The 23,257-nt window shown below is 46.6% G+C and overlaps 1 protein-coding gene across 1 annotated transcript; it reads left to right on the top strand.

The window, feature by feature from the left end:
- The first annotated feature begins 3,589 nt into the window (after positions 1 to 3,589).
- On the top strand, positions 3,590 to 23,199 carry LOC127239066 (serine/threonine-protein phosphatase 2A 65 kDa regulatory subunit A alpha isoform-like). The gene is given in 17 exon segments (XM_051207854.1): positions 3,590 to 3,758; positions 9,429 to 9,519; positions 12,441 to 12,541; positions 13,568 to 13,726; positions 13,728 to 13,801; positions 14,475 to 14,622; positions 14,727 to 14,882; positions 16,542 to 16,656; positions 16,762 to 16,832; positions 17,241 to 17,375; positions 18,752 to 18,838; positions 18,840 to 18,926; positions 19,237 to 19,297; positions 20,024 to 20,178; positions 21,029 to 21,171; positions 22,539 to 22,630; positions 22,732 to 23,199. Coding segments are annotated over 17 exon segments (1,770 nt in total). The 5' UTR covers positions 3,590 to 3,680; the 3' UTR covers positions 22,749 to 23,199.
- The last annotated feature ends 58 nt before the right edge of the window (positions 23,200 to 23,257 follow it).

The raw sequence follows: 23,257 nt of genomic DNA, 5'->3' as shown, positions 1-23,257 counted from the left end.
CTGTCTTGCGTTCCTATTGGCCAACAGGGCTTTATTCATTAACCAATACGAGAAACATATTTACAGAATGACATCCCCCATCATATTATTATTATTATTCATACATATTTTTATTCATGGATACAATGGGTTTCCTCCATGAAATTAATGAAGGTCTGTGTTCTTTATCATTCATTTGTCACTCTCTCTCTCTCTCTCTCTCTCTCTCTCTCTCTCTGTGTGTGTGTGTGTGTGTGTGTGTGTGTGTGTGTGTGTGTGTGTGTAGGGGTGGCTAATGCTCTCTCTTCCTGGAGAAACTAATAGATTGACTTATTGTGATTCTCAAACTCAACTGAATTTCACCCATTGCTTCTTTACTGTAACAAACATGAAAGGAAGAACAAAAGAAAGGAAAGAAGGAAGCTGAAAGCCAGGCTTTGAGTTTTCTTTCATTCTTTTTCTTTATTTATTTACGTTTTTTTTTAATTTGGAACTTTAATATGGAACTTTGAATCCAGGGACATGCACATTCTAGGAGTCACCTACAATGTATGTAAAGACTGGAAATTTTGAACAAGAGATTGTTGCTCACACCCTCCCCTTCCCTTCCCACACTTATTTATTCCAAAGAGGGATGATAGGATGATGCTTGACATTTCCCTGGAAGTCTGAACCCGGAATGTTTTATATTGATGTTATGAAGCAAGATGCAAAATCGGACTACCATCTATACTGTCAACGTGTCCTGTTCTGTTACTTGTAAACCTTTGGTTAAAAGAACAAAATTCTTCTCTAGAGAATAAAAACACAAATGCTCCATTCCACGTGATAAAAATAGTCAGAGATCCACGCATTGAAGGACTGAAGATGTGGCTCAATTGGTAGAGTGCTTGCCTTGCATCCCCAGTACCATATAAATTGTGTATAGTGATGAATGTAATCTCAACCCTCTAGATGTAGGGGAATCAGGAGTTCAAGTCCAACCTTGACTACATAGTGAGTTTGAGCCAGGCTAGGAGACATGAAACCTGTCTGAGAGAGAAAATGGTACACAAACAAGCAAAAGAAACAGACCACAGTATCCACCTTCAGTTTCAGCCATGAGCATTTAGTATTCTTGGAAAAGCTGGCAGTTCTCTTGTATTTGAGAAGCCTTAGATGAGGCTAGGGCTCCCAGGAGCAGCTAGATGAGATTGCATTCCAGAGGAGAGGCCTGGGTTTGCATCACAGTGACAAACAGTACATAGAGTTCTTCTGGTAGAAGGGACAGGATAAAAGAGGGGAGCCTTGCTGTATATCCTACTGTTTGCAAGTCCCACTATACAGCAAAGGCAATGCAATCCCTCCAGTTTTGCCCTCCATCCTCTCATCACATCAAACACACATACCTGAAACTTTATTCCATACGGAGCTACTCTGCACGGTCTGGAGAATGACCTGTGATAGCTGTGCTTTCTGTTTTGAATGTGTGAGTTTGCTCTATGTGTATTAAGCAATGTAAAAGAATAAATAGTGAGGTTGGAACAATTGCTCAGCACTTAAGAGCACACAATGCTCTTACAGAGGACCAGAGTTCAGCTTCCAGCACATCAAGCCACTCACAGCCGTCTGTAAGTAGAGCCCCAGGGGATGTGACCCCTCTTACGGTCTCCATGGGCACCTGTACACATGTAACATATACATACACACATACACATGAATAAGATAAAAATAAATCTTCGTAAACATACTAAGTGAAACCTTCTTTTTTTTTTTTTTTCTCCCCTACCCTTTTCTTTCTTGTCCCAAGGGTTGAAACTAGGGCACTGTGCATCCTAAGCAAGCATTCTACCACTGAGCTACAGCATCAGCCCTCAAGTGAAACTTTTCTTAACAACAGAAGAACCATGAGCAAATAGCTGGGTGTGGTGGTACATGTACTTGAGAAGCATATTTCTGTGAGTTCAAGTCCAATCTTATCTCCATAGTGAGTTCCAGGCCAACAATAGCTACACTATGAAATCCTATCTCAAAAGCAAAATAAATAAATAAATAAATAAACAAACAAGTTCAGTTAGAACTGGTAGGCTGACTAATAATTCTACTGACCACTTGAAACTATTAATCATATGCTTTTTACATAATTTCCTAATACACAGATCCTACAATTATATAACACACATTCTATTATCCATTGTATATAATAATTGTGTTGGGTCCAGATGGTCTTTAATTCCTTTCTCAAGCATAAACCCTGACCAAGATGTGGTCTCCTGACTGAAAAACTGCAAGCATGATATAAAGCCTAGGAGGAATGTCCACTGAGACAAAAGAAGCCAAGAGCAAGTAAAAGCAAAAGAAAGAATCCAGATAATGCAGCTAAAGAGACTGTTTCTCAAACCCTACTTGCAATCTCCAGGTACTAGTTAAACAACATATAAAAAGCAATGGGAAAAATAAGAATTGTTCAGTTTTTATTTGAATTCTCGTAATTTACATAAATTGATTAGAAATACCAATAAGAATTCATTAACATCTAAAAACACATATTTGCACTAACTCCTGACAAAGCCAGTATCAATTACAATCTTATAGTATCAAGCACAATTTACCCCACTCTCATCTTGTGATCATTAAGGAATCCAGTATTGCCTAAAATGTCTAGTTCAGGTCAGTTCAAGATGAGACCGGAAAACATTACTATATATGAGAGGAGATGAAGCAGGAAAGGGGGAGAGATTTCCATAGAGATCATTCAAATTAGGAGGGACGCAGATTCAAAAAGGCACTGTCAGGAGCAACCTTCCATAGCCTCCCTTGGCCTCCCCAGTACTTATGTCTCCGCTCAGGGCCAGAGATACAACTTAGATCCAAACGTACTTCCTTGATTACAAATGCCCACTCTCTGTAAGGGTGTTTCCTTCTTTAATTATCTCTCTGGTCTTAGAGAGGGGGAGGGCAGGCACAGAAGAGAAAAAAAAAAATAAAAACAAATTATAAAAATAGCCACGCGTTGCTTAGAGAAGACGACAAGGCTCTAACCAACCCTGCCACCTCCACCTTCCTCTCTTTCATACGTTCGTAGTTCAATCCTAAGGAGAAATGATTGTGAGACTTCATCTTGGCCAGTAAGGGAGGGGTGTCACATTGTTGGGCGTGCACGCTCAAATACCTTCCGCCTGGCTGATTTACAACTAACTACCTAGAAGCTCCTCCGCCGGGTAAGGGCTGGCCCAGTCCGCTCTAGAGAGACGGTGTTAAAGCCACAGAATTGCAGCCCGATCAGCCTGTGCCTCATTACGTCACGCACCGCTCCCCACAACCCGGTTCAAGCCTTCTCTGCGCCTCCCGACGGAACCACCTTCGCCGCCTCCCACTCTCGATGCTCATTGGCTTGAAGCCCTGCTCGTTTCTGCGGTTGCTAGCGACAACGTAAGGCGGGAGCAACCTCGGTCGCTAAGACACCGACTTCCGCTTCCGATCCTCCAGCGGAAAGCCAATCTGGTTCGTCCGACCAATGGTGAATGGGAAGTAGGCGGGACTTGGTTGGTTCGGACCAAACAGACGCGGCCTTGTGAGGCCAATGGCGGCGGGACAGCCCCTGTAGCGTGGCTCAGGAGCCCCCACGCCCTCTTTGCGTCCTTTCCCCCGGCACCGCCCCGCCCGATCCTGAATTCCGCCCGGCGCTGGCCGCAGCCTGACAGAGACGCCAGGAAGCCAAGATGGCAGCTGCCGACGGCGACGATTCGCTCTACCCCATTGCGGTGCTCATAGATGAACTCCGCAATGAAGATGTTCAGGTGTGGGGAGCCTTCCGTTAAAGTGTGTGGGGGAGATCGGGAAAGGGGATATTCGCGGAATGCGGGGAGAGATGGCTCCGGGTTCTCCGGGAGTGGCGGAAGGCAGCGGCGGCCAATCAGAGTCCAGGTCTCATCTTTCTTAGTGGCAAGATTCGATGCGACGGCGCTGCTGATTGGGTCTGGGCCCCCAGCGGAGGGCAAGCCTCGAGGGTCCCTTCTGAGTGCGCGCGGCCGCCCGGGATCTGCGCCGGGGCAGCCCGAGATGGGCTGGGGAGGGAGCCTGGGGCCGCCTGCCAGTCGGGTGATTGGCGGCGGACTCCGAATGGCCCCCCGGGGGAGAGATAGACGGGGGGCGCGTGACCAGCCGAGGAGGGAAAGCCCTCGTGGGTGCTGGGGACCCGGGTACATTTATTTCCTTTTGCTTTTAGTGTTTTCCATAGCTGGGCCGAGTGGGGACTGATACCAGGGCATCGATCCATTCCTCTAGGGCCTCCACCTCGTATTTTGGGGTATCTCTCCTGAAGGAGGACGAGCAAGTATCCTGAGATTTAACTAGCCTAATTCAGGGACGAGTCACGTGTACAGACCCACCCCCCTCCCCCAGTCTGGTTCCAGGCCCTGGCTTCTGCCAAGGGAGCTGATAGTTCAGGTTCATGGGAGAAGAAAGATCCAGGGCTTTTAGTAGGTTTGTTGTGGTTCTGAAAAAAGGTCATACCTCAAGGCCGCATCCTCTCACCTGAGGATGACCTTGTGTTCACATTATTTCATCGCCCCTGGCTTTCGTTTTCTACAAAATACCGGCTAATAAGAGTCCTGGCTTACTTCGGTGGCTGAGGAAATGTAGTAAAATAGAACTGGCTGCTTGTAAAGGCCCCATAAATGTTGTCTGTTATTTTGGGGGAGTGGCTGTTATGCTCTGTGGTGCCTCTCTTTTTGTATGGAATTGTTTGTTGTGCACCGGGTGACCAACCTGAGCTGAGTCCGGCCTCTTAAGTCTTGCGTGTATGATTCTGGTTCTGATGACAGGCAGGCTGGAGTTGTATTTCTGGACCTTGCACTTTTTGCTGATTGACTCGGGCAATCCGTGTTTCTCTGTTAAATGGGAATAACAACCTGTTTTAGTGTTCAGCAACAACTTATAGTGTTATCAGGAATGTTGTTGGGGGCAGGTATGGTGGCATTCCTGAAATCTCAGCACTCAGGAGGCAGAGGTAGGTTCAAGGCTAGCTTAGTCTACATAGTAACACTTTGTTGTATCAACAAAGAAACAGGTTGCTGGTGTACAGGAGCTAGGTGTGAAACAGGTAAAGAGAACTAAACATTACTATTACCTGTAAAGACTGATGTTGAGACCTGTTGAGATGATGAACCCACAGCTGCTTGTTGGACCTGAGTTCTTAACAGTGCTTTAGATGCTGGTGTACAGCTGGGAGAAAAAGCAAAGACTGGCCTTGGAAGAATTTACCTTGTAAGGGGTGACAGATTGTGTTGACGTAGTTCTCAGCCTGAAGCAATTTTTGCCACCAGGTATGTTTAGCAATGTCTAGGGATGTTTTGGTTGTCATAACTGGGAGATTGTTGCTACTTTTAGTGTGCACAAATCAGGAATGCTGTTACACATTGTTGTGGGGATTTAATCACTCATGGGGACTAAAAAACTCACTTAAGAAGGTCGAGAAAAGCTGTTGGATGAAATGTGCACCCAGAGACAAGAAGGAAGTTGGTTAAGTTAGGTCATTGTGCTGGTTTTGTAAAGCTTCTATAACAGATTACTATAGATTTAAAAGTATGGTTCTGGAGATGAGAAGTCTATCATAAGTCTCACTGGGTGGACATGATCTAAGATCTTGCATCTGATTGATAACAGCCTCGCTTTGAATTCAGGCCACATGGCCTCACAAGTTTCTGTCTCTTTTCTCCATCATTCACAGTGCCATCTTCCTGAAGGAAATAATGGACATTTTTAACAAAATCAAAATTTGAGTGAAAGAACAGCAGCCCACATCTGGGGAGGAAGCTCGATATTTAGGATCTCTGCTTTTAGGCATATTTCTGCAGTGACTGTGTGAATGGATAGTAAACAATACTTATGCTCGTGTTCTTTTGGTTTTTTGAGGTAGGCTTTCTCTGTGACTTTGGAGCCTGTCCTGGACCTCACTCTGTAAACCAGGCTGGACTCAAACTCACAAAGATCCACCTGCCTCTTCCCCCCTACCCCACAAGTGCTGGGATTAAAGGAATGCAGCACCACTGCCAGGCTAATGCTTAAGTTCTGGTTGGGGGTTCATTGCTTTCCATAAAGTGTCTGTGTCTCTGCATCAAGCATCTTTGCCTTTTAGAATGGTGTTTCTAAAATAAGACCTCAAAGCTCAGTGCCTAGTGTGTTAATACACTGGCTAAGCATTTAGGGAGTAATCAATAGATGTTATGTGCTGTTAATACTGGCATTAAGATTATGACTGTGATTGTGGCTGCTCCATGATACCATCTGTTGTTCTTAGGGCTACTGCTCCACAGTTGTGGCCCTGGCCCATGCATTTCCCATAGTCCACCTGGGATAGGAGCTTAAGCATCATATATACCTTAAACACAAAGGGGAAAGGAAACAGGCTGCTTGGACAGCCATCCCTGTATAATTTCATTTTTAAAAATTGAGGCAAGAACATTGAAAAACTAGTACGCAGGTCAGCAAAATACAGACTTGGACCATATCCAGCCACTGCCAGCTTTTGCAAGTGAAGTTTTGCTGGAATACAAGCCATGCCAATTTTTTTTTTTTTTTTTTTTTTACATAATGTTTCCATCCCATAGCTGCTGTTGTGCTGTGAGTACAAGTTGAGTGGTTTGGGGACAGTGAGTGGCCTGTGAGGCTGGGAACAATTTAAATAACAATTTTGCTGGTTACTCAACAATGCAGTGAGCACCTAGAACCACAACATTCAACAAAACCCACGTGGTGCTTGTTGGGGAGGGTAAGCAAGGGGACCAGTAGCAGAAATGAAAAGGGGTAAACAGGTGGGAAGCGCTTGCCTAAAAGGGACAGCTTGCACACATGTACAGAGTGCTTATTCAGCCATGCATTTACTGCCAACATCTAGGAACTGTTAGTGTTTGCAGTGTTTGGTTTTATAACCTTTCCATAGATCTCTGCACGTTTTATAGGCGGAAAATAAGTTTTTTGAGTTTATAGTCATTCATCCATTCTGATGTCTTTTTACTACCTTTTTTGTTCTTCATTGCTCCAAAAGCCAAGGTGATGTTGTTGTTAATTGTTTTTGTTTTTGAGGTAAGGTATTGTTTTGTAGCCCAGGCTGACCTGGAACACATGTTATTCCTGCCATAGCCTCCCAAGTGCTGGGGACAAGCTTGTACCACTATGCTCAGGTACAATTTTCATCATAGCATTCTATGAGAGTCTCAGCATAGTCTGTGAGCTCAGAGGACCCCCCCCCCCCAGGCCTCCTGATGCAAGAGCCATACTTGTGCATGATCACAGTGACTTGTAGACCTCTTTCCAGATGTCTGGGGCCTGGAAAGAGAGTGGATAGAGAGAGACCACTCCTCACCTCTCCCTTACCCTCCTCTGTATTCTCTTTTCCCTTCCAGGAAGAGTTCCCATGTGAGATAATGGCTTGTAATCCCTCAAGCATGGCCTTCTTCACAACATTATCTTATTACATTCTTGGGACAGCTCTGGACCTGGGTAGAAAATAAGCACACTGTGGAAAGGAGGAAACAGGGAAGCTGTCATAGTCAGCTCTCAGGGCTGGTCTAGGCAAGTGTCTCCTGAGCCTCAGTTCCTGTGGGATGGAGAGGCTTGGTCACATGTTCTTCCCTAGGGTGAGAAGCTGTTGTGTAAAATCTTCAAGACAGACCAGTTGTATGTGTTAGCCAGTCATTTGCTAAGGCTGATGGAGTAAATCCCCATAAACAACAAATGTATCCTCTGAAAGTCCTGAAGGCCAAAAATCTGACATCAGTGGTTCCTCTGAGGCTCCAAAGGAGGTCTCTTATCTCTCCTAACTTCAGGGAGCCACTGGCAATTCTTGGTGTTCTTGGCCTTGTGGGTATGCCCCCCAACATCTTCCTCCATTTCCCCATGACCCTCCTGCCAATGTGTCTTCTCCATTTCTGTTCTTTATAAGGGTACTCATAGGGTCTGGGACCGATTCCGAATTGAAGATGGTTTCATGTTAAGATGAAACATACTACTAGCAAAGATGCTCTCACATTCACAAGTACAGGGATTGGGACTGGTTTGTGTCTCCTGCCCACATGCTGCTTGCTTGCATTTCCTGTGCTCTCACACCACAATCAAGAGAGTTCCATAATTTCCCCACTAACAAACAAGCACTCAGTTCTGCAGTAGCTTCCATTCTGTAGCAGCCAGCATTCTGTAGTGCTCTGTAGCCTAGTGCAGTTGGGATGCCATCTACTTGGAAAGTGTCAGATTCCACAGTTGAAGTCTAATCCCTAAGACTCCCGACCTTCAGATGCCAGTTGTGAGCCCAGGTCTTTTACCTGTGCTTCTTTATCAGCTGGCTGTAAATCAAGGTTCCCACGTACCCTATTTTGTAATTGACTGAGGAAAACCTAAAAAGGTTTCAACATTCTTCTTAGCCTCTGCAACATTCCTTCTTCTAGGGTATGGGACCCATTATGAAATGAAATGAAATTTATAGTTGATCAGGATAAATCCTTTATGGCTACTGTAGTACAGGAAGACATGAAGATGAAACTTCCTATAAGTGGCTTTGGGCAAGAGACACTCCGGATGTTACAACCTGTATGAGGGGGGAAGCTACAAACTAGAAACAATAAGCAAAAAACATGTGCTTATGTGGAGATTGCGTATATACCTTCATATTGTGGATCAGCCCCACTGAAATAGAGGGATTAGGACTATTAATCTAGTCTTGCTTTTTGCTTTTCATTTTTTTTAGCATATTAATGTACATAATGTGGTTTCTTCATGACATTCTCCTGCATCTACATGATGTATTTTGATCATAATTCTCTCTATACCCTGCCATTCCCACTCAGTCTCCTTCCCATAGTCCTCCTACTTAGTCATCTTACTGTATCAATAAAGCATTTTTTTTTATGTCATCTTGCTATGTAGTTCAAGCTGATCTCAAACTCAAGATCTCCCCGCCTCAGCCTTCTGAGTGTTGGGGTCATAGATGTACCACTGTGCCCAGCTACTTCATTCTTAGGGTAATGTTAAAATAGTAGTTCTTGTTGCCACTATTAGCCACTAGTCCTGGGTTGTTTGTCAGGATGGGTTCTCTTGCAGCTGAGGCTGGAACTTGGTATATAGTCAAGAATGACCTTGAACTTCTGATCCTCCTGCTTTTTCCTGCCATCACCTCCCAAGTGTTGTCTGTAGTAATGGAAGGGGAAGATGGGGTTTTGGTTTTATTTAGACAAAACTTGGAAACACCCAGGGGGGTTCTGGCTTCTGTTGTTGTCGTTGCTGTTGTTAAATATTTTTCCAGGAACACAGAATTGCTTGGTTGTATTTTACTGTTACCTACTGTTGATCATTGAACATGTTCATGAGTAGCTGTGGGTGTTCCCAGAGATTGACCTAATGGTTTCAGAGCTGTGGAACTCCCGTGGGTCCAAAATTCCTAACGTTCTCCCTTCTGTTTCTTGTCCTTTCATTAGCTTCGCCTCAATAGTATCAAGAAGCTCTCCACCATTGCCTTGGCCCTTGGGGTTGAGCGGACCAGAAGTGAGCTTCTGCCCTTCCTTACAGGTAAGGACTTCTGGAGCCCAGATGCGGGGAGGACAGTTGGGTGGTTCTTGCTGATAAGTGGGAAGTCTCGCTGTAGATTAATAAATTATAAGTCTTCCCTATGTCACTGTAGCATGGGGCAATACTCCAGAGGAGCCTAAGTACAGTCCTCTGAGAAAATGGTCTACAATGATGGAGCAATAGAACCTAGTTGAAATCACAGCTTCAACTGTTAGCATTGACTTTAGACAAGTTTCTTCAATTTTGTTTTCATCTCTAAAATGAAGATAATCTCCTCCATACTATATTGCTGATGCGGGCATTAAAGAACAATAATCATTAACATTTATAACATGGGTGCCTCATGTCAGCTGGCCACTGGAGTCTTTCTAAGATATTGAGTTAGGTCTTAGCTCACACAGTGTTTATAATGGTGCCTACTCTTACATGTCCAGTCTCATAGCGACACTTTATGGCAAGGAATGCTCCTGCTCCTGTTGCTGATTTGTATGTGAGGAACCTGAGGCACAGAAAGATGAAGTAACTCGATTCCCTGGGACTCTTTTTTTTTTTTTTCCCTTCCTGTCTGGAGGTGACCAAAGGGATTTTATATTTAGGCTCCATAGTGAGCGGTATTAGCTAGTTGTGAAGAGTTGTGATCTGATTTCATTTCTGCCTGCGTCAGAGGGTTCATAGGTAAGATAGGTGTGATGGTGTAACCTAAATGGAAACTAAGGCTCCTGTGAAGAGACAGTGAGAGGGCCAGGTGTGTGGTAAGTGGGGCTCTCTTAGCTTTTACTGGATCTGCTGTCTGCAGGTGCCATCAAGTACTCAGTACAGTGGCTGGCACAGTATGGGCCACCTTACTAAATCTGTTGTCTTTATTCTCATTTCACCGATACCACACCCACTGAAGTGGAACTAAAGGTTTTCAGTGCACTGTTACTCATGGAGTGATTTGTATCAGATCATCTTCTGTGGATGACCTGTGAGAGGTAGAAGGCCCAGCCTTTTGACCCTCATCTATTTGACACATGGGTAGCCAAGGCCTATTGAGGTACAGTGCCCTGTCCACAGTGGCATCGCTAACAGCCAAGTGTGCAGGTGTGACTGCACCCAGCCCGAAGAATTAGATGTCTTTATCTGCCTTGAGCAAATTACTCCCAAACCAGGGGTCTTCCTTTGATAAACTATCAGAGGGATACCCCAAGGTTATAGGCTATTGAGGTAGAGGCAGGGTTACATGAATATATGATACAGGGGAAAAGCCAGAGATCCCTGGGTTTTGAAACAGGCTGTTGTGGTCCTACCCTGCTGGGAACCTGGAGAGCCCCTTCAGCTCTTGGGCTCAGCTCCTAGGTTGAAAAGCTGTTCTGTAAGAAGTGTTTAGTGGGTGCTGTTGGTGATTCTGAGAAGAGGGAGCTGTGCTACTGATGAGAATAAGCAATGTGAATGACTTGTGAATGGAGATGGGTGACAAGGCCATCAGGATTAGGGGTACTGGGAGAACCACCTAGGGTATAATGGGTTGCCTTTTACTGGCTTTCTGTATTATATGGAACCTCTGAGTTAATCTTGTAGATGGCCAAGGTGCCATTGTGCATAGCTAGTTGCTGGAGTGCAAAGGGAGTGAGACTTAGGATCATCGTGTGGATAGGTAGAGAGTGTGTGAGGGGAGGCACAGAGGTAGAAAGCCAGCTGGCAAGGTAATATCCAGAAACAAAGGCCCTGTAGTCAGACGGTGACAGTTCAGGCCTGCCTTGCTGTTTTCCTTCCTCTGCAATGTCAGAAATCACATGGGACCACGACAATTCACTGAGCTTAGTAGGAAAATATTGCTGGGGTGTATTATTTGAAAATTGCATGTGGCATTTTAATAATCCAGATGGGAAGAACCTGTGGGAGCCAGAATGTGTAGGAGACCAGAGATTGAAGAGGAACTGTGATTCAGACAGATTTATTTTTGAACTATTGGAAATCCAAGTAATGTCAGATTTCTTCTACTCTGGGCTCAGAAAGTGTTCAGAACAGCAAGCAGCAGGCACATGTCCAGAACAGTGATAATGTTTCAGAGAGCACAACCTAAATGCCTCTCACCTCATTATCATTCAGCTTCTTGGGGGTAGGGAAGGGGAGCAGGAAATCACTGAACGATATTAGTTGATATTAGTTTACTAGGGACAAAGGCCTCAGACTGAGCATCTTCACCAGCCGTGTTTTTGCAGATTTGGAATGTGCAGCTGCAAGGTGGAGGTATCAGTAGTGTTGGCCTAGGTTTCTCCTGAGGCTGCTGGGCTTGGCACCCTCGTGGCAAGTCCATGGTGGAGAATATTAAAATGCTGGTGAGCAGCGCAGGTAGCTTCCCTGTCACCCTGTCGCTCATGCTTTAAACGGACCAACTGAGGCATGTGCTGCTCTGGCAGGAACTGCAGCTCACCAAACTAGTCTTGGTTACAAGTGATCACAGCTGCTGATAGGGTGCTTGGTAAAAGTGGAAGAAGCTAGAGAGAGCGAGTTCGGGCAAAGGACCTGACGCCTAGCAGCTTCTTGGAAATTCTGCAAGCAGAGTGGCTGAACTAAGGTAGAAAAGAATTTCCTGGCCAAAGATGGAGGAGTTCCTGAAAGTGGTGCCTTGTGTTTAAGTCAGAAGTTCCACTCAACATCCCGTGCTGCATACACATAGTTGTGTTTGCCCGCATTGAGAGGAAGCCAAGACTGGGGCTTAGAGGTAGTGGTGCCACCCAGTTAGCACCCACCACCTAGCACAGAAAAGGCAGTTGTGGGTCTTGGTCTCACTCTGCTGGACAGGTGGAAGATGGTGAAGAAGGCAGGTAGTGAGATACGGGTGCTGACAGCTACGAGGCAGAGGGTTGAATGCTTGCTTAAAGCTTGGGTCAGAGGTTCAGCTTGAGTCTTTGATGGACTTGGTCTTTGTCCCGCAGACACCATCTATGATGAAGATGAGGTCCTCTTGGCCTTGGCCGAACAACTGGGAACCTTCACCACTTTGGTTGGAGGACCTGAGTATGTACACTGCCTGCTGGTGAGTGGAAGCTGGGAGGTTCCCTAATCCTCTTCCCCACCTTGGGGTTGAAACTGTAGTTCTGCCCATGGGGACCAAGAAGGAAAGGTATTAGGAATGACCCTTGAATGGATGGGCTTTGGGTGTCACTTATCTCAGGTCATTAGTGGCATTTGCATTCTTACCCACACTAGGGCCAGCTGGCACCCCACTTGTAGGGTTGTGGGTTTGGGTTCAGGCAGGGTTCTGCCACTGATAGATAGGATTTTTAAGAGTGCTAATCTTTCTGTCTTGCCTGTGTAAAGTGGGAGCCGCTGAAGCCTACCTTGATAACTGACTCAGATTCCCTCAGGCAGGGAATATAGTAAGTACAGTTAGATGCTATGGTTGTCATGTTTGGACAGGAGGATATACTTGAAATATGAACCACATAGGATGCCAGGATGTTGAGCCATCCTGGCAGGGACTTGTACCTAGTAAGTGGCAGAGCTGGGTTTTCAAGATAGTTTTCCTGCTTGCACCAGGCCCTACCTCATCATACCACCTATCCGTGCATCTCTGTTGGATTACAGATGGGAACACAGAGAGGATCTGATGCCAACAGGACCTGTTGTGCAGGGAAGGAGAGCCGAGTGGTCTTTTCGATCTTGGCTGATAACTGTTAGTAGCTTAGGCAAATTACATAGCCTGTGTGCTTCACATCCTTGCTCTTTGATTAACGAGGAGTGTCAAGACTGTTTCACAGTACTCATATAAAGAAGTGTCATATATGTGAGCAATACAATGGCATTGCCTAAAGCCCAGTACATGGGTGTTGGAGCCAGCATCAGCAATGATTACTGTACTGAGAGCTACACATAAATGGGCCTTCTTGAGAATTGGTTCATGGACCTGGTGAAGTTCTTTCAGGGATCCTCTTGGGACATTTGTGATAAAAGATTGGTTGGGGAGATTGTAGGAGTCCCATTAGATCAGGCTGTGAGGTAGGGTTCCATAGCTTTGACATTAGGGAAAACATTGTTTTCTAACCTTGTGTTCTCATCACAGCCACCCCTTGAGTCACTGGCCACAGTGGAAGAGACAGTGGTGCGAGACAAGGCGGTCGAATCCTTACGGGCCATCTCGCATGAGCACTCACCTTCCGACCTCGAGGCTCACTTTGTGCCTCTGGTGAAGCGGCTGGCGGGTGGAGACTGGTTCACCTCCCCGCACCTCGGCCTGCGGCCTCTTCTCGGTCTGCTACCCCCGAGTATCCAGCGCTGTGAAGGCAGAACTTCGACAGTGAGTCCTTGGCAGCCTGAGTCCCCAGCACCTTCCTTAACATTTCTCGCAGCCTCGGCCCCTCTAGGTCTTCCCAGAACCTAATGTTGCTGAGCTCTCAGACCTGCTCCCTCCTCGGCGCTCTTCGGGGATGCTTGTCCTGCCTGGCCTGTCTTCACAGAGATTCATTCCTACCATTGGTTATACATGTCATGCTTGGAACAGAATCCAGAACTCCACACAACAAGTGGTGTCTGGTGTTAACTGCAGCCTGCCTGTGGTTTAGACACCTGGGTAGATGTTCCTGTCAATCGTTGACTGCCTTCTTGCTCAAACTACGAAGCCCAAGTCTGATCTGTCACTCTGTAGTACTAGGTTGCAGCAGTATGCACACACTGCGATATCTCCATTAGTTCCTCTGTGTCTGTAACTGAGGCTTCTGTTACAGATCTGTCATTGGCATTTAAAAGTTGTATGGCCTTAGGCAGTCATTGGTACTATGTTGTGCATTCTCACTGACACCTCAAGTCAGCTGCATGGGGACATGCCATTGCTTTTGGTACCGTTGGTAGGACTAGGAAGACAGAGTCCATGAGTTGTAATACAAAGTCACTATTGTCAGCAGCAGAGTCTACATTGGAGCCAGTTGCTAGGGCTTCCCAGGATCCTAAGCCCAGGCCTCCATTTATCCCAGGTACTTCCGGAACCTGTGCTCAGATGACACCCCCATGGTGCGGCGGGCCGCAGCCTCCAAGCTGGGTGAGTTTGCCAAGGTGCTGGAGCTGGACAATGTCAAGAGTGAGATCATCCCCATGTTCTCTAACCTGGCCTCTGACGAGCAGGTGAGTCAGTCCCTGGCACTCACCATGTTCTTGCTTGCTCAGGCAAGGGACCCTTAGAACTCAGTGCACCTCTGCTTCCCTACCCCACCCCCTGTTCTCCCCAGGACTCGGTGCGGCTGCTGGCAGTGGAGGCATGTGTGAACATCGCCCAGCTTCTGCCCCAGGAAGACCTGGAAGCCTTAGTGATGCCCACCTTGCGCCAGGCTGCTGAGGATAAGTCCTGGCGTGTCCGCTACATGGTGGCTGACAAGTTCACAGAGGTAAGTTGGTAAGGGTCACAGGGGACACTGAGGTTCTCTGAGGGGGGGGAGTGAGCCACAGTGTGGGAGCTAGAGTGCTTTATTAAAGTGACCACAGTCCTCAGTCTTAAGGAGCAGCTGATTTTTCTCGAAGAGCCAGGCCTAGATGCACTGCACTGATTGACAGCTGAGAGTACTAAGATGAGAATGATTCTGAAGCCAAGTTCTGACTTCACGAAAGCATGTTCCCTGACCTCACAGCTTCCTTAAGGAAGACACAGTCCGAGAGTTAGTTGTCAGAGCAATGCTATAAGCTAGACAGCAGGGTCAATATTGAGATTTCTTTACCTGACAGCATGCCCCCTCCCCCAGTGCTGAGAGCAGATGCCAAGGCTTGACCCATGTTAAGCAAGTGTACTGCTGCTGGGCTGTATTCCCAGGCCCATAGTTGTTAGCAGTGCCTTTGGTAGAGGGACTGGAGTCAGTGAATTACACACATACCCTGCCTTCAGAGAGCATGCTGAAGGTCAGCCTCAGTAGAAAGTGCTGATGGAGTATGCTATTCCCTGTATCTTGAGGCAGTGACAGGGATGAGGAAGTGGCATCTAGATAGAAATTGTGTCCCAGCTAGAAAACAGCCTGTGCAGAGGATGTAGGAGGTGAGAAACAGAATGATTCAGTGACAGAAGGGGCAGAGGTGATGGGCAAAAGTACATCTTGGTGATGATGGTTGCTGGGGTCTACCGAAAGGCTCAGGCCTAAGGACTGTTTGTGTGAGTACAGTGAAGTTTGACATGTGGCCATGCAGAAGTCTGTGTGCCCAAAGGGCTTAGTGCCACAGTAAAGACAAGAGTCAGTCTCTTGCTCCTTCTGTCTCAGGGGGAAGCAGGCTTACACTAGGCCTTGGAGGATGGGACCCTTGGGCTATGGAAATAACCTACCCACAATAGACCACAGATGTGGCATGCATTTTTTTATTTTCAAGTACAGGGTTTCTCTGTATAGCTTTGGAGCCTGTCCTGGCACTTGCTCTGTAGACCAAGCTAGCCTCGAACTGACAGGGATCCACCTGCTTCTGCCTCCATAGTGCTGGGATTAAAGGCGTGCACCACTACCACCAGGCTTTGTAAACATATTCTTGAATAAAAGTTAGTATGTACCCAAGATAATATGAGGTCCTGCAAGATTCTTAATTAATTCTCCTAGGTAGTAGTAGTGGTGGTAGTAAGTCATCCTGCTTCCAACTGGTCCTCCAAGCAGGTTACATCCTTTTCCCCGGACCCCTGAGACTTGCAGGGCTCATGTCTTCCTCTTCACTCTCAGTTCATTTTAATTACAAAAATGACTCCTGCTTCTTGCAGCCAATTAAACAAAATACAAATATGCTTGTATTTTCATATCTGATGAAAGTGGGAGCCACTTACTGTATTTAGGTAATGGAAAGTCCAACCCCAAGTAACCTAAGCAATAAATAGAAAACATACTGTGGTAGATGTCCTAGGACATTCCTTCTGTTTCTAAGGAAGCCAGAGTATAGAGGTGTAGAGGTACTGTCCTCACTGGGGATCATGTTGTGGTTCTGGGATTCAGTCCCCAGTGCTGCTTAGCTTTATTCTGGTGCCTTCACCTCATGAGCAGCTGCCAGTCTCTTAGCGCCACCCCTTTTCTCTTTGTGTACAGCTCCAGAAAGCAGTAGGGCCTGAGATCACCAAGACAGATCTGGTGCCCGCCTTCCAGAACCTGATGAAGGACTGTGAGGCCGAGGTGAGGGCCGCAGCCTCCCACAAGGTCAAAGGTTGGTGCTGGCAACCGGAACGCAGCTAGGTGGGTGGATGTCTGAGAGGCAGCAATAGGACTGGGCCATCAAGTCTCACCAGCACCTTCCTATCTCTGCCCACAGAGTTCTGTGAAAATCTCTCAGCTGACTGCAGGGAGAATGTGATCATGACCCAGATCTTGCCCTGCATCAAGGTAATGGGGTGCTTCGTTGTAGGATTTGAGACTGCCAGGGAGAGGTGGAGATTTGGTTTGGAGTACAATCAGATCCAAGCTAGATTTGCATCCTTCTGGTCCCAGTAACTAGCTTTAATCTGAGGGTTACACAGCTGACTCTAAAGATTTAAGGGGTGTGTTTGTCCCTCAGAGGCCACCGAATTCCCTCATCCACCGAGCTTGGGGAATGGGGCAGTGGCTGCTGGAAACAGGGCTCACACAGCAAACAAGGGAGGCCTTGTGAATAAATGCAGTGCATGCCTGAGCTGCCCTATGTTAAAAGTAGGAGAGCGTAGTGTCCTTGGCCATCAGGGCTAAGGTCTGTGTAGCCACTTGTCACTAAAGGGGCTTTTCTGACACTGGGGCTACCTCCTTCCTTCTCCCCAGGAGCTCGTGTCAGATGCCAACCAACATGTCAAGTCAGCGCTGGCTTCAGTTATCATGGGCCTCTCCCCCATTCTGGGCAAAGACAACACCATTGAACACCTCTTGCCACTGTTCTTGGCTCAGCTAAAGGATGAGGTAAGAGCACAAGGAAGGTTTTCAGTTCTTTGCAGAGATGGACTGCAGTTCACCTGGTTATCCGAGAATAATTAAGATTCTTCACACCACCCACTACACTCCATACTCCCTGCTTGATGACAGGCCTAAGTGTCTTGTCTGTTCACTCTTGTTACATTGCTTCATCCTTTCCTTGAGTGTTGAGGATATAAACAAAGACCAAGACAGTGTTGGTATTTTTGGACCCACAGAGTGTTCCAGTGGAGAGGATCAGACGTGTAACCCATCCCATAGTTCCATTGGGAGAGGTACACCATGGTTTTTAGGTCCATGTACCATAGAGAGCCTAATACAGTGGCATAAAAAGTTACGATTATTCCTCTCACAGCAGTCCAACTGGTACTGTGGTGAGGGATTAGCTTTGCTGGCCTGGCTTTCTTGGTCTGAGGTCAGAGCTGTAATTTTATCTCTTGGCTCATTGAAGGGCTTGTCTCTAGCTTGTGTCTTCTACGTGTTCCATTGACCATAGCCAGTCAGGTCACCATACCTGTCTGTGCAGATGTCCTAGACCACAGCATACAAAAGATGTCACTGTGGTGACACTGCAGGGAATTGGATTCGAATCTGTAGGCAAACGCTGTGCCTGAAAGAAATCTTATTAGGAAAGTGTAGCCAGTGTTAGGGAGAGATGAAAGAGAGGGTCTTGGGGTGCCATCCCGGAGTGCTGCTATCCATTCTAATTCTTTAATGGAGCACTTTAACAGAGTACCCAATAGCTGATTCTATAATGATGACCCATTCCTCATAGGCTGTGCCTACTCCAGAAGTCTTTCTTTAGAGAAAGTGTTTGAAGTCAGTTGAAAGGTATAACATTTGCAGCTCTGGTTTTTGTTTCTATCACCACCATCACCACAAAAAAAAAAAAAAAAAAAAAAGGGGGAAAAAAAAATTCTTCCTGGATCTGGGTTTTGGCTTTTCCATTGCTTTTTTGGTGGCCTCTGTGGGGGTGTCCATGTGTTTGCTTCTATAGCTGTCTCTGCTGTATAGCTTGGGTGTGAATGGATATAGACTGTAAATGAGAGCTCACACTGCTTGCTGTCAGGCAGTTCAGAGATTCATCACATGTTCTCCCTGGTCTGCCATTAGTAGTTGAAATGATGAGAATGCTAAAGAATGAGTCCTACATATTCATTCCTTGGTGGTCCAGACACTAGATACTCCAGCACATCGAGTCGCTTCCATTTCACTTTGCAGAGCCTCAGCTACTTTGAGACTAGATGGATATTTCTTATTTCATGTTAACGGAATGATACCCTGAAGGAGCCCTTGCCCGATCATAAGCTTCTAGGGCTGCTGTAAGTAATGTGTTCTCTTAATCCTCTTGTCCTCTTCCCAAGTGTCCCGAGGTGCGGCTGAACATCATCTCCAACCTGGACTGTGTGAACGAGGTGATTGGCATCCGGCAGCTCTCTCAGTCCCTGCTCCCCTGCCATTGTGGAGCTGGCAGAGGATGCCAAGTGGCGAGTACGGCTGGCCATCATTGAGTACATGCCTCTGCTGGCTGGACAGCTGGTGAGTGAGGAGCCAGGTTTTGATAGCCCTGAGGTGATAGATTTTGGGGTCTGGTCTGGTCATGGCCCCATTGCTAGGGTTGTGATGCTGTAACTAGGAGCATGGAGCCTCAGTGTAGGCAGTGAGAGCTGCTTATGAAGGGAGGACTGGACTCAGGAACTGGGTCCTTAGCAGATGCATGGAGTTAGTCAGAGGAAGAAGACTGACAGCTCTGATGGGGTTCAGAATCACCTAATTCTCTGGGACCCCTCCCTCCCTTCACTTCCTTCCCCCTATCCCTCAGTCCCTTACCAATCATTTTTTCCTGTAGGGTGTGGAATTTTTTGATGAGAAGCTCAACTCTTTGTGTATGGCCTGGCTGGTGGATCATGGTAAGTACCACTAGCAGCCCTGGCGACAGACAGATGAGCTGGCGTGTTTCCTTGCTATCAGGGCTCCCCTGGACCCACTCTGTTGCTGTAAAAAAAAAAAAAAAAAAAAAAAAAAAAAAATCCCACCGGGCATTGGTGACACATGTCTTTAATCCCAGCACTGGGGAGGCAGAGGCAGGTGGATCTCTGAGTTCAAGACCAGCCTGGTCTACAGAGCTAGTTCCAGGATAGGCTCCAAAGCAATACAGAGAAACCCTGCCTTGAAAAACCAAATGAATAAATAATCCCTAGAGAAGTTAAGATTAGGATCAGATGGGGTGGGGTACCTGTGGAGTGGAGTTGAAGAGCCACCAAACAGAAAGGTGTGGGTTTGAATCCTTCACTTTGATGAACCATAAGCAAGTCCCTTCCCGTCTTGCAGCCTTACACTCATGATGAAACATAAAGACTTTCTTCATCGTGGTCAGGCAGTTTTAAGTAGTGTGCATTAAGTAACTTGAGATGTAATTTGCTCTAGCGGCGCTTCAGTTAGCATTTCTGAATAATGAGGCAAGTGTCGCCTGCCTCTTTGGTTGGCCAAAAGGTGCTGTATGAGAAGAGACTGAGTAAAGCGTAGCAAGTGCTGTTTTCTGTGCACCTGTGTGGTCTGGCCATGGGCAGGAACAGGTGTGGCTCCTGGTCAGTCTTTCACCCCGAATCACCTCCCTTGCCCTTTCCCTACTACAGTCTATGCCATCCGTGAGGCTGCCACCAGCAACCTCAAGAAGCTAGTGGAGAAGTTCGGGAAGGAGTGGGCCCATGCCACTATCATCCCCAAGGTCTTAGCCATGTCTGGAGACCCTAACTACCTGCACCGAATGACTACACTCTTCTGCATCAATGTGAGCATCCCAACTGCCTGTCGACCCCAGGGGATGGGAGTGTCCTTGAAATGAAGGTGGAGGGAGGGCACTTATCTACCCAGGTGTTTCCCTTGGAAATAGAAACATGACTTGGTGCTGGAGATGAGTCTCTGAGGCCTGAGCTTGAGTCTGCAATGTCAGATGAGGCCTCTGGGGACCAGGGATTGCGTGGTGAAAGATGGAAGATTGAGAAGCTTTGTGTGTGAGAACAGCAGTCTGAAATTCTGAGCACCCACTGCTTGTTGCTGAGCAACAGAGCACATGTGTTTACACTGCAGCACCTTGTGCTTGCTGAGCAGGAGAGCAAGTGTGTGGCTCTGGTTAATCCAGCTCAATCCCAGCCATGCCACACATCAAAGGACCTAATCAATCAATGCTTTGGTTTGCTTGCCTTTGGGGATTTATGCTGGTTCTCACCAGGCTGTGAAAGAGTAATGTAATAGGTAAAGAGGGCACAGAATAATTCTTATTCTGTGCCAGTATACTCACTAATGTTCATTAGCATTACATTGACCGTACTACTTTACTGCCATGTAAATCCTACCCAAACTGGAAGCTAAAGGATTGGTTGGAAATGACTGTAGGGAAATATATTGCTCCTTTCTTCCGTACTGCCGTTCAGAGACTCCTATATTAAGCAGGGATTTCAGGAGTTAGGAATCAAAATCACTCTACATAGAGCCCAGACCACACTGCCCCCCAGGGTGATGCCTCTCCCGTGTTTCTCTGGGAATCTGAGGATAACCCAGGTGGCCTGGTCAGATGGGAAGACATGGGAACTTAGCACTGAGCCTTGCATAATCTTGCTTCTGCCATTCACTGGTCTCAGGTGCTGTCTGAGGTCTGTGGTCAGGATATCACCACCAAGCACATGTTGCCCACAGTTCTTCGTATGGCTGGGGACCCAGTCGCCAATGTCCGCTTCAATGTGGCCAAATCCCTACAGAAGATAGGACCCATTCTTGACAACAGGTGAGGTCTGAGTCTTGTTCTAAACATATTAGCCCAGGGTTTGAAAACTTCTTTCTAGCCTGTTCTTTGCTTTCCACAAAGTCTCTTTTCTCTATTTTAGAATGAGAATTCATTCCCACAGAATAGAATGAAGGAAAAGAGAGGGTGGTTGGTAGTTGCAGCTTTATACTGCAATGAATTACTACAAAATGAAATTAGTCAATATCTATTTATGTATCATGTTTATGTAGATAAAGTTATGCTTGTATCTAAAGTTTATACTTATACCACAGACATCAAATAAACATTTCTAGTGAAGCTATTAAACAGTGCCCTGGGAACGTTGGGAAACATATACATACATAATTAAGAAACAGCAAGGTGAATATTCATGTCTCGCTGGAACATTTTGATGCCAGTGTAAAATAAATGGAATTCCTGTTGCTGCATAAATAAACATGAAGTTAGTTTTCAAACCAGAACCAGGATGATAAATAAAACTTGTGTAAAATATAGAATGTCTTCCATGATGTGGGCAGGACATAGACCAGCTAAGTTATGAAAGAAGAGATTGGTAAGGAGTCCTCTATGTAGATGAAAAGCTGTGTAACAGAAGGCTAACCCCTGACAGGATGGAGATGTTTTTATTTGTAAAGAACTCACCTGTGATCTTATAGGCGGAAGACAAGGAAACTTCAAGATACAGATGGGAAGAAGACGAAGGGAAGTAGGGCTTGTGGCTTTTAAGTGGGAGTATTGGAAGCTGAAAGGTACAAGTCAGGAGGAGACTAACAGCCAGGCATAGAGCTTCCTGTAGTCCCAACACTCTATAGAGGTTGAAGCAAGAAGGTCATAAGTTGTAGTCCAGCCTGGGCTACATAATTTGAGGTCACATGTAGCTATATAGTAAGGCCAGCCTCCCCAAAACAAAGCAAGAAAGCAAACAACTCGAGGTATTAGAAATGAGGGTAGTGATCGTATACAAGGAAGATGCCATGTAGATGCCACTTCAAGGCCCCTTGAAATCAGGAAGCCTTTGCTCTTCCTACCATCCCCATTACTGGCTCAGTCTTCTGGTCTGGGCTCATCCAGGCAAGAATCTAGAGGGTGTACCTTTGTGTTCATACCAGACATACATGCTATGCATTTAGTCAGTGAAGCAGTTCCAAGACATGTGGGCTCTCCAGATCTGTGTGTTTAGCTGATTTCAGGCCTAGGGTTCAAGGATTTCTCATTTGTGTACTTGTGTGTCCTTGTTCCATACTCTGCCTTGTGATTTGGTGTGTGTCTCTCTCTGATGCTTACCTGCACAGGGGCCATCTTCCTATCTGTGACCCACAGCCCCAGCCTAGACTAGCTTACCATCTTCTTTTCTTCTCCCTCTCCAGCACACTGCAGAGTGAAGTCAAGCCCATTCTGGAGAAGCTGACCCAAGACCAGGATGTGGATGTCAAGTACTTTGCCCAGGAGGCTCTGACTGGTAAGGGCCTGAGAGTATAGATCCCCTGGAAGAAGGGTGGGGCCTCCTGGGAAGGGGGCAACGCTTAGCAGTGTAGGCCTGACTGTTCCTTCTTTCCCCAGTTCTGTCTCTTGCCTGATGCTGGAAGAAGAACCATTGCCGGCCTCTGATGTCCACCCTCCAACCCCCACCAAGTTACCTCCCTTAGGGAGGTGGTGGGGGCCAATGACTGTCACTCCCTGTGCATGGTCTGACCCCAGGCCCCTTCCCCAGCACGGTTCCTCGTCTCTGTAGCCTGGGAGACTTCTCTGTCCACCTCCCAAGGGGCTGGGGCAGTGCAAGTTGGGGCAGGGCAGCAGCCTGAAAGGAAGAGCTGGCTGTTCCTGTCTACATTGGGAGAGATGGGACGGAGCATCCTAGGTCACTGGCTCCTGCTGCTGTAATAGGGACCCCCTCACCCCTCTACTTACACCACCACCCTTCCTCAGACCCCTCCCACCATGTTTTTTTTTTGTGTGTGTGTGTCAACTGTGCCATTTTTATTTTATTCCTTTCCCTACTCTACACAGAGAAATAAAGGTATAGAAATAGTTGGTCCTCTCTTAGTCATCAGAATGGAGAAAACTGCACTAACTGCCTGGGGACTTG

This window comes from Phodopus roborovskii, unplaced genomic scaffold (assembly GCF_943737965.1).
Source record: "Phodopus roborovskii unplaced genomic scaffold, PHOROB, whole genome shotgun sequence".
NCBI lineage: Eukaryota > Metazoa > Chordata > Mammalia > Rodentia > Cricetidae > Phodopus > Phodopus roborovskii.
This window is presented reverse-complemented; position numbering and strand designations above follow the sequence as displayed.